The sequence below is a fragment of the Symphodus melops genome, assembly GCF_947650265.1.
Source record: "Symphodus melops genome assembly, chromosome: 16".
Lineage (NCBI taxonomy): Eukaryota > Metazoa > Chordata > Actinopteri > Labriformes > Labridae > Symphodus > Symphodus melops.
In genome coordinates, this window is record NC_136706.1 from 16,622,413 (window position 1) to 16,634,501 (window position 12,089).

The following is a 12,089-nucleotide window of genomic DNA, read 5'->3' on the forward strand; positions in this document are numbered from 1 at the left end:
TTTGCTTCAAATATCCTTCTTTTCTCCTCACAGCAGGTTCCCTTCCAACTTCTTTACTTTCTCCCTCTGTCCCCCAGTTTCTCCAGATCTTCTTTCCTTCACATTTATCTCTTTTTTTTTCTCTAATTCACAATGTTTGCAATTGCCTGACCTTGGTCACAGCTATTCTTTAACTAGAAGAAATTTGCACCACATATGCAGTTTTAAGATAACTAATTAGAAATGTTAATGCAAATTAGTGTCTTTTTCAGATCAAATTAAAATGAGTCACAATGGACAACAAGAGAACAAACTGCTGAAATTGAAACATGAGAAAACAGACATTTACTCATGCTGAGTCACTGAATGAAACCAGAACATTGGATTGCATCTGGTGTTGATGCTTACAAAACAAGGCAGATATTCTGTCTCTTTAAGGTCTTCCTGAATATAATGGATATAATGGAGGAATAAAACAACTTATTTCAGTATGGACATACAGACACACACATTTTAATTACTCGTCCCCTTTGAATCACATTTTAATTTGTTTGTGCTGAAAAAAAAACTGAGACAATTAAGGCTAAACAAATTAAAAGCCTATCTTATTAAAAATAGAACACAACTTAATTTAACGTGAGTAGCAGTGACGTATTTAATAAAATAGTTGATCAAGGATGAATTATTCACTAAGGAAATGTGTAATTAGGAACAGCTGCTCTGCATTTGATGAATGTGATCTGTATTACTCAGATATGTTGACTTCTACCCCCCCACCCCCCAACTATGGTATTCTCCTCTATTTCTTAAATGCATTGCATACTGAGTTGTACGTTTCAGTTAACTGTCTGCCCCCTGTCTCTTGTTGATTCTATTTTTAGCTCCTCCTCGGGAACCCACAGTCATCTGTCGATCCAACACCTACCCTAAAGGCTTCTATTGCAGCTGGCATCAGCTGCACACCACCTACATCCCCACTACCTTTGAAGTTGATGTGCAGTAAGTCTTTTGTTTCTGTTCTGGTTGTAACTTAAGGATTCACATCTAAGTGCAAACATTTACGATTACATTGGTACATTGCACACATACTTATAGTGTAAGTCTGATGAACACTTTCTGAGGATATTATAACTTCAGGTGTCATTAATGAAGACACAGTTCTACATCCATAGCTACTTTACAGGACTACAGGACTTGGATTGGACCAGCAAGGACAAAGCCCGTTTGATACAGCGTTTCAAAAATGGAGTCAACCTGCTGGGAAAAAAAAAAATACAACCTTTTTTTTTCCACATATGTTTAAGAAATTTTTTTTTTCTCCAGATCACCCATAATGAAATATTTTCTTAAAAATCACAATTTAGAGAGAAAGACACCACACTGAGACAGTTTAGTGGTTCTGTACAAAAAAATGAAATGTAAATTATAAAGAAGAGAAGAAGAGGAAACAAACTAGTTTTATTTCCCCTCATTCTGTCTACCTGTCCTCTAATGTACAGGTGTGATTGAACAGTAGGCAGATCTTAAATACTCAGAATGTGGATGAAAACACAGCAGGACATTCTCCATCACGTTCTCTTTGATATTCCCAGATCACACTCCCACAGCGCAAATCACAGCAGGTAGACAGCGTCTTCATTAATGTTGTAACACCAATTGTATTCTGCTTTGTGAATAATAATAAGAAGAGAAAAAGAGAAGCAGAGCTAGATGGAAATATATTGGGACTAAGGCTTACTGTAAAGGCAGTGTGTGTGTGTGTGTGTGTGTGTGTGTGTGTGTGTGTGTGCGTGCGTGCGTGCGTGCGTGTGTGAAGTATGTGTGCTTGCATGCTTGTGTCTGTTCAGTGAGAATAAAATATAAGCAAGCATAAAGCCAATCAGCATCACATTAACCTGTTTTTTGTTGTTTTGTATTTATTTTTTATTTCTTCTCTTCCCTAAGGATAGGATTGTATTTGTCCTTAAGAGTTGCTGTCATCTGGCTTTCACCCATGATAAATAAAGTGCCTGATTCAAATGTGCTTTTAGCCTTCAAGAAAATGCAAAATAAAGTTGTTAAGGCCCATGTATGTCTGTGAGCCAAAATGCACAAAAGATAAAATCCGACCATAAAACTCATGTCCGCCTATGTCCCAAATCCAAGCTGTCCTTGGGTGCATTCTGATTTTCCCTCCTATCTACTTTCACTATCCACTTTACCTTAACCCCATGAAAACATCACAGGGTTAAGTAAAGGTGTTAGGAGAATACATAAAGAACTTAGGAAAAGGTGATCACGTTGTTTTGACAATCTGACCGCACTTTCACTAGGTGACGTAATAATAATGTGACGGCGGCGGAGGTTAGTGACGCGAGTCTGCTGTGGTGGAACAACAGTTTTCAGAAAATGGACTACAAAAAGCTCATCTAAAAATGTTTCCCCTTTGCCCTCTTACCATTGAAATAATCTTCAAAAAATAAAAGGTCGGCTTTATTAGATACCAGGAAATTTCACTTTAATGGTTTCATAACATCAACAGCACGTTCAGAGTTCACCTCTGGGTTTAAGATTGTTCAAGTTGTTTAAGGCAAATTATTGCAGCGCTAACTTCTATGACCCTTTTCCTTTTCTTTTTCATAAACAAGGTTTTATATTACAATTACTCATATTAAATCATCATCAAATAACAGCAAGCATCTCCACAAACATGATACAAGGATGTAGAAAAGCAATGTTCACCTTCTTCACACACAAAATAAAAAGAAATGAAACAAATACAAAGTCTGTAACTAATTATAAGTCACATCTATATACAAATCAATATGCAGATTGTGTCCACATTTCTTCTCTGACAGATCGCTAGTTTTCGTGAACGCTCAGATATGGGTCTGATGCGCAAGACGCTTTAAACAATGAATTGTTGGGCGGCACTTTCTTATCTCCTTTCGTAAAGGATGGTCCAGTGTTTCCTATGCTAAAGGAGGTTATAAAGGAAGCAATGAGCCACCTTCCCTTAACTCTTAGGGAATTCAAACCGCTCAAATCAGGGCCGCCACCTAACTGCTTCTGGGGTAAAGGAAAAAATTCTGGTGAAAGTGGATAGGAGCGACAATCCGAACGCACCCCTTGTCTGTGTAGCAGGAAGCATAGTCAGCAATTTTAGTATTGGAACTCAAAAGATTTTATTGTATCTCTCGTCCAGACTGTCTTAAAAGCAAAAAAAAAAAAAAAAGGAAATCGAATTGCTCAATCGAATAGTTTTACTAATTTTCAAGCACAGAAAACATTTTACATTACACGTTGTGGACTTGAAATAAGCTTGTCTCTGTGTTTCTTTTCTCCAGACATAACCAGCGTTCGTTAGAAGTGCAGAAAGATCCGGACCACAAGAACCGCTGTCGTGTACGTTTTCCTGAGGTCTTTTCCAGCTTCCCCTACAAAGTTAATGTGACAGCAGTCAATGCCTTGGGGAAAGCCTCTACCACCATAATATTTGAAGAATCCAGTATAGGTAAGATTGCTATACGCCATTATGCTTACAGGTTTTCTCCTGTTCTATTCTTCCTTTCTACACCTGTAACACTTTTATGTAGAGTCATTTGTTTGTTTTTCCAATCAAATTTTATACAAATTTATCATTGAAGAGATTGTTCGTAAGTCAGACATGCACTACTGCCTTTGGATGATTTTCTAAAAATTAAATTCAAAGGGTTTAAATAAGTCATTGACATTTTTAAAACGTTAGAATTGTATCCTCAGACTGCAAAATAATAATTATTTCAAAAACTATGTTTTTTAAATCAAAGATCAACTACATATTCAAGTTCATTTTTGCCAACTGTTGAGCAGCTTTAATGGTTTTGTTTGACCACAGATGATTCACTTCTTGTTCTATTTTCAGATTTGTTGCATAAATGTTTAGTGCCAGGAAGACAAAGAACCTTGAAATCTGAAACAGCCAAATAAATGTTACCCAGCTGAAAGGATCTGTCTTTAACCAACAGCATAGTCCATTAGCAAGAAACCCACTGACTGTGCAACCCTGCCAGTGCCAAATACATTGGACAATAAAACAAGGAATTACATCTGAACTGTTTCTGCACTAGAAGTATTTAATTAATGCTTAAAAGTAAATATATATCCCACATGAATTCACTGGTTTCTCAGTGAAAAGGCCAGCTACAAATAAACACTCATCTGCAATACAAGCACACCTTTACCCATGTTTAATGTAGAAAAAAACATCAGCTTTATAAGTTTGTACCTTCATTGCCTATTTTTGAAAGTACAGCCAGCCTTCATGGTTATTTGGTAAGTAGTTTAAAGAAATGCAGTTTGCTGAAGTTGTTGTTCATTTGGCTGCAGAAGGCCACATAATAACAGCAAGACTCTTAGAATTCATGAGTGACTCAGACGGGAAAGCAGTGAAGAGGAGAAATTCATTTTAAAGAAGGAATGAGGAGTACTTTGATAGATAAGGGAAGTGCTGCCAGCGGTCCTCGGCTCTGTTGTATTGCTAAGAGTGCGATATGGGTGTGCATGGCGCATAAACACACACAGACTCCAATGAGGCTGTAGCGCTTATGTGCAGTGTGTCTATGGAGAGGGTAAGGTATTGAAAAGAGAGAGAGAGAGAGATACATATACATATATATATATGTATCTCTCTCTCTCTCTATATATATATATATATATATATAGAGAGAGAGAGAGAGAGAGAGAGAGAAAGAGAGTGAGAGAGAAAGAAAGAGAGTGAGAAGAAAATCTTCTCTTGTTGTGTGTGTGTGTGTGTGTGTGTGTGTAGCCTGTAGTCTGTGCGTGTACATATGTAACCAAATGAGGCAGTGACATGCACTGCCAAACCCCGGACACAGGACTCATGAAAATGTTAATGCTAGCCGGATTAGCGCCTTGGCTCAGGAAATATCCTTCAACTATTGGTGATAGCAGAATACCCCACTGTTCCTTTCTTCCCCTTTGATTTCCTTTTCAGTCCTGCATGGTATTCTGGTGACTTTGTTCTTTTGGTTTCATGTCCTTCTTCCTCCCTTTTGTCTTTTTGTCTTTTTGTCTTTCATCAGCCAAATGTTCTCACATAACATTTTAAAGGATAGTGATACAACAAAACGTCTACTGTCCACACTGTAATCTTTCAAATTGATCAGTGAAAAACATTTCCATATTTTTTTTGTAATTGTTTTATCTATTTATGAAAATTTGTCCAATAGTAATACAGTGTATGACACATTTCTGATCAATTATATGGGTGACTTTAGTAACCGGTAGGACTGAACAGGCTTACTCTTGCCTTATGATCACTTGTTTTTGTTCTGGATAATTAATTACAATAAAATGACATCATCACCTGGTCTTAAATGGAAAGGCTCTCAGCGAGAGTTCAAGGTCTGTGAAACTTTTTTTTATTCACACTTAATGGCTTGACCCTACATAAGTCTATCTGAGGTTCTTTGAAGAGATGTTTTTATAACCAAGAAGGCCATATAGAAGACTAAAAGTAGACGGAATAATTGTATAAGTAGTCCAGCTTTTTTCTGTTTCGCCTTTTTGTTTCTATTTTTATTGTTTGCCTTCCCACACCTCCCAACCCCTCCTCTCTGCATTGTTGAAAGTCTTTCTCATGCCATTTTAACTTGTAAGTCACATTCATTATCAGGGACAACGAGGCAGATCGTAAATAAATAAAACAATTTCATGCTTCCTGGTGCACTTCTGAATTCTGTGTGGGAGTAAGACGATTCTCAACTGTCCCTGTTCATCCAACCAAAGCTGGATTGAAATTAGATGAGATGAGATAGTGTGTGTGTGTGTGTGTGTGTGTGTGTGTGTGTGTGTGTGTGTGTAGGTGTGTGTGTGTGTAGGTGTGTGTGTCCTCACATGATGTGCATGCTGTGGGTATGGTTACAAAGAGAACCCTCAAGAAGCCTCCAGACTCATTAAATGATGACTTAAAGCTTTATAGTGCCAAGCTGATCAAACACTCACTGGTGCTTTCTAAGTGTAAAGGTTTCTACAGTTAAAGCGTTTCAACAATGATTTTATTTTTACTCTGACATTCCTCCAGATGAGCAACTGCTGTCATCCAGGTCTGCATTACTCATTCAGTGTGATTAAAATGAATAAACTATGACCTAATCTCAAAAGGGTAAACGTAGCTGCACAAGCTTTTCATCAGCACCATTAAATCGTCTGTCACTTCTGTCATCCTTTCAGTTAATACTTACAAAGTGGAGGGATATAATACAGGTTACGCTGTGAGCATTGTCCTGGGAGCAGCCAATAAAAGGGTTCATTCAATCAAAGTGTGGGTGTTAATAGCACAATTAAAAATACTTCAATAAGTAATAATAACGCCCTGGTTCTATATATAACAGCCCTCTCCACCTTTCTTCCCGAAATAACCAAATACGTTGGCAAGACTGCTCTGACCAACTGTTTTGTTGCTCAAGGCTTTTTATTTTGCCCAAAAAGTTTGTTGTGTTCGGGAGTTTAGAGGTCAGCACTTGCATAGAAGCACAACTGCATTTGGCAGAGGCTTATCGACTAAGAAATGCACTAATAAGGGACATACCCAAACATGAAACATACAACTTCAGTAAAAAGTGGATTCCTTAAGAGAAGGTTGACCATTGTTTAAACCTACAGTATGTTAAAAACCACAAGGCAAAAGGCAGCCCAATTATATGAGTTCCAAAATAAAAAATAAATGAAAGGATGTTGAAGGTCAGATTTTGACCTCTTACTTTTATTTTCAAATTTTTCAGAATCACATTGTAGTTTAGTCAGAAGATAAAGGCCAGGCGAATGTCTTTATGTCTCCCAACTGATTTGATCAGGACTGTAATCTATCATTTCATTAAAGCAAAGATGTGAGATGTTGCTTCTTAAAATTATTTTCCTTGATTTCTATATCTGTATCTTACATAAGCTGCGGATGTGGGACAATCAAAGTCTCAGCATTAAAGTCTATAATTGTGAGACTTTGTGTCATATTGGTTAATGAGGAATGACTCATCTGAGCTGCCAATCTAACACTGATATGCTTTATGTATTCATCACTAAAAGGCACAAACCATAGCTTTCCCAGAGACATAAAATGATTATGCATCTACAGTAGCACTAGAGCTGCAGCTATCGAATATTTTAGTAATCGAGTATTCTATCGAATATCCTGTCGATTAATCGAGTAATCGAATAAATCATACTTTTGCTTAATTAAGTTTTAACTCGTCTTGGGTCGTCCCTACAAACCTGCTTCTTTGCAGTTACCGTGGTAACGCCTGCTTGTTACAGCCAACCACCTCTGCTCTACAGCTGCTGACACTCACCATATTACTGACAGAGTCCCAAATTCACTTTTTGATTCACTGGTCAAGGCGGCAGGTAAATTAAAAATACAGGCCAAACACGTTTTAATGGCTGAAATAACAAATACTGTTTTGTGTAGCCTACACATCTATTACAGTACATTTAATTGAGAAAGCATTATGTTCTGTTGAATCAATCACAGAATCAATCATTATGTCAGATAAGGAAATTGAGAAACTTTAAATATATATTTGCTAAATTATTATTCCACAAACAAGTTCTGTCTTGATTTAGCTTTGAAGACATTAGACATTTCATATAATCAGCCTGTATATTGTTAAAAGTGTATCTCTGTCTGCTCCTGCAGCGCATGCATTCAGCGCGCTCACAGACTACAGAGACCATAGACGTGTCTATGACAGAGACTGTGAGAGGACGCTGCTATCGCTATGTTAGCTGCAAACACGGAGAGAGTGAACGGAGAAAAGCCGAACGTTTGACCGGATCACGTGTTCCCGACTCGGTCGTATGGATCACGGATCAACTGTGTGCTGACTAAAAGTTAAAAGGGGCGCGCCGCGCTCGTGTGTGTGTGTGTGCGCGCGTGTGCGTGTTGAAGTGTCTGTGTGTCTGTGTGTCAGAGAGAGGAGCAGGTAGCTGCAGCTACATTAAACGTGTTTTATACTCATACCAAAGTTTTGATGACGCAAAAAAAAAAAAAAAAAAAACTTAACGAAGCCTTGAGGCAGCGAAAATTCCTCGATGAATTTTTGTAATCGAATTATTCGAGTTATTCGAGGAATCGTTTCAGCGCTAAGTAGCACTTAAACTTAAAGGCTTTAATGTTGGATTTTAATTTGGGATTTTACCAGTGGCATTACTTTTGTGGGTTTTACCCTAGCACAGTGATTCAGTGATTAGTGATGTTGCCTTACAGCTGGTTTGAATCCCAGGGTCCTTTCTGTATGGATTTTGCATGGATGGGTTCTTTCTACTCCTGCTTCCTCTCACAGTCCAAATACATGTTGTTAATTGGTTATTTGGTGGCTTTAAATTGCCCACTGGTATGACAGGTTTTCAGGTGGCCAGTCCACAGTTAACCCTGCCTCTCGCCCAATGACAGTTGTGATCGAGTCCAGCCCCCTCACCCCCGTCTTTTAAAAGAGTAAAGGCATTGTAATAGTGTATAGAGTAGCTTTTCTGTTGTACTTACACAACACATAACAGTTTTACTGCACTTTTCACAATTTGTGTTAAATTGTTAATTAAATTATTTCAGTTCAAGACAGACATGTTATACTGCCTTTGATTGGTTCCATGTGTTCAAGTTCACAGTCAGAAGCTGCTAGTCTGCACCTGCATTGCTGTAGAACATTAAAATGATTCCACTTTTTAGTGTTTTGTGTTCTTTCATGATAGAATCCCATTCATGTGAATGGGGATATGGTTTATTCTCCAATGGTCTAGGGGAAAGCTGTAGTGCAGCATTTCTGATTTCTGAATTTTATCACAATGTCACACCTGGATGCATTTAGGGAAATTACTACATAACACAAAATTCTTGTTTAACAAAAACTGTAATCAAATGTTCATATTACCATTCCGGCATACATTGGTACATTGGATTCTTAATGAAGACATATTCTGTGCAGGTATTTTCTACTTGACTGCATGCTTTCTGCAAAGTCCTTAGCCACAAGGAAAGATTTTAAAGGTCTTCTTCCCTCATAGCAAGAAAGATTAGCCACTCTCCCTCCCAAATGATTGTTCCACTCTCAGCAGACGATGCATAAAATAGTCTTGCAAGTACGTGTTTGAAAGATTAGACTTTTATGTTTCATACATCTTTTCACTTGCATCACCTGCAAAGAGTGGGAATGGACTGGAGTGACTGTTGCAACATGGGACTAAAAGGAAGAAAGAGGAACAGTACTGTTGATGTAAATTTGATTTAGCAGAGCTATGGGAGGCATGACAAACACACTAAAGCCAAGCATGGGCAAAAACATCAACCCGATGACTTAAAAGTATGCCTCAATGGAATACAGTTTGTTCTTCTTATTTTTCTAACCAACCATATTCTATTATTATCTTTTTACAATTTTCCCCCTCATTTAGAATTTTCCGGGGCTTTTGTTTAGAACTGAGCTGTGTGTTGACCAATTGTTTGCAGTGCAACCAAAGACTGCAAAGACGTGTGTTGTGTTCGCTTCATGTACCGTCTTTGGTTAGAGAAACTACTGATGAGGAATAGAAAACTATTTTCTTTCTTGGGAAGACTTAATGTTGATTGCCAGATTGTGAAATTGCAATTGCGAGGGCTATCATTGCTGGACAATAGGCCCCTTTCCCATTGTGATTTCTCATTCTGCAATAGTTTGTGACTTAACTTACATTTTTTTCAATCAATTCTTGGGGATGTATACGTAAGTCTAGGGGAAACTCTTTATTTACTAAGAATGGATTGTAGCCACTAATTGCTCAAAAAAACGTGTGTCATTTGTTCCAGTGATTTGCTTTGTCTAAAGGCAGGCATTCCCAAGCATGGAATTCATTTGGAGTTGGCCTTAAAGATTTAATTATTGATCAATAAAAAAAACATATTGTTGCATTATGCTTCAATGAAGCTACAAGACTTTATCAAGTTTAGCATGGGTTTAATTGTCAAACAGAACACAGGCTACTTGGGCCATAGCCAATGTCTCTGTCTCTCTCTCATCAATGGCTCAGCACATGCTCATGCACAGAAGGCACACACACAACCAACCACTCACACTCTCATCAAATCACAGGCATTATCACGCACTGAACACTGCCCATTGAATTACAGTTGTAAATTTAACACATTTCTTTTGTTAACATTACAGTAATCACAAACATGTGAAACCGCCTCCCTTACAAAATACTTTATCAATAAAAATAATCAATAGAAATAACCTGAATGTGTTTTAAAATACATTTGTACTTGCAATGTGCAATGTGTTTTGGATGTATGGGGTTGCCAGAGTTTTGCGAAATCAAATTTGGGTCATGAGCCAAGAAAAGTTGAGAAATCACTGTCCTAGGCTTGACAGTAATTCACAAAGCATACAGTATAGCGCTAATGACATTAGGGGCAAACACCCCCATAAAGTTGTGTCTCTTTTCTCTTGTTTTGCAAATGATTGTGGAGAATAAACGTATGCACCTCTACCCAGTGTAGGATGAGCTCTCATGCCAACATAGCTGTTTTTTCCACATAAAGAGGATGAGCTAGGAGTGGATGGGGAACTTTTTCTTTTGATGTCAGACATGAAAAATGTAAAACTAGTTTCACTTCCTCTGTTAATGGAGCAAGCAAGGACATTTCGAAAAAAGAGAAAAAAAACCTCTCATCCTTGTGCGTAACTGCTGCAAACCTCTCCAAAGATGTGGATTTTTAAAATCTTTTTTTGAAGCTCTATTTATCCCCTTGGGGCAATTAGCGCACCATGCGGTCGACCACAGGAGCAGCACACACCCTGATGAAGCAGGGGGAGCAATTTGGGGTTAAGTGTCTTGCCCAGGGACCCATCGGACATGTTGCTCACAGGAGGATCGAACCCTCGACTTTCCGGTTTGAGACGACGACTGTACCCACTGAGCCACAGCCGCCCCGATAAGCATAAAGATAACGTTTTGAATTGCTGAAAGACTAATTTAACTCTCAGATATATTAAGAATAGTAATGCCAAACTCATATAGTGTTTATACAGTTTAACAGTATAGACAGTATCATTTAATAAGTTAAATTAAAGTAATACACAGAATTTTTTTACCTGAAGTTTGTGTGTGACATCTCTGAGAAATACAGTGGCATAGTTACCACCAGGCATGTGCCCACCTTTTGAGATTATTTGAATAAGCGGAAACATGGGTTTCACAGACGTTGGCATGCATTTCACCCTCTGCATGTGCTTTGTGGATTGCATGCCATCTGTTTCTCAAATTTTTTTTACAAGTTTAGCACAATCCTTTTGTGAATCAGGTCCTATACATTTTAAGTCCTTGATCTGTTCCTGGACAGTTCTGCACATTTGCATTATTTTATTTCCTTGAAATGGGTTTCTGCTCTGCTAAAGAAGAGACCCCTATAGTCTCATTGGATCTTAAATTCCTTGGTTAAGAGAAAATTCTCTTCTTTCTTTCCACTTTAGTATTATGAGCAGTGCTTGGTCAGGCTCCAGGTGCCCCCCGCAGGTCATCAAAAGAAGGATGTGTTCATTACTCATGCAACACAAAGCTAACACTCAAGTGATATGAATACTTCAAAAGCCGTTGAGACACCCAACCCATACAGATTTCTTTCTGTTTTATTCCATGCTTGCACATGTTTCTTCTCTCTTATTCACTGTTGGACAAAGGGGATGCAGACAAAGATGAGACATTCTGAACTGTGGTCTCCTCTGACTTTGGTTTCACACTGTCTTTAGACTCTTTTCTATTCTCTCTATCTGTTGTCCTTTCCTTCCTTCTTATATTAACTTGAAGAAGGTCACAATGAGTTAACATCTTTTTCTCAAGGGAGAAAGCTGTCTGTGTGCTTTTATCTGTGTTATCTTCTTCATCTTTTTTGTATTTATAATCATTTATTCTATGAAGGTCACACTGAAAGAGATATCTGTTGCTTCTTCCTGTGCCTGTGTGCTGTCTGTTGACATGCCGTGTACTTAAGTTGCTTTTGAACTGAGAGGATTTCACCATCTGGTTTATATATCTATATCTGTTTTTATCAGACATTAAGATTATAATTGCTGCTATCTATTTCGTATTGTAATGCTATG

At 38.0% G+C, this 12,089-nt stretch overlaps 1 protein-coding gene across 3 annotated transcripts in view; it reads left to right on the forward strand.

Moving 5' to 3' along the window:
- Positions 1-12,089, forward strand: part of cntfr (ciliary neurotrophic factor receptor) — a 214,718-nt gene that overhangs the window by 172,613 nt on the left and 30,016 nt on the right. For all 3 annotated transcript variants that reach the window (XM_079363681.1, XM_079363680.1, XM_079363679.1), the window contains exons 5-6: positions 861-978; positions 3,306-3,472. In XM_079363681.1, coding sequence (XP_079219807.1) covers positions 861-978; positions 3,306-3,472 — 285 coding nt within the window. The remainder of the gene's footprint in view (positions 1-860; positions 979-3,305; positions 3,473-12,089) is intronic.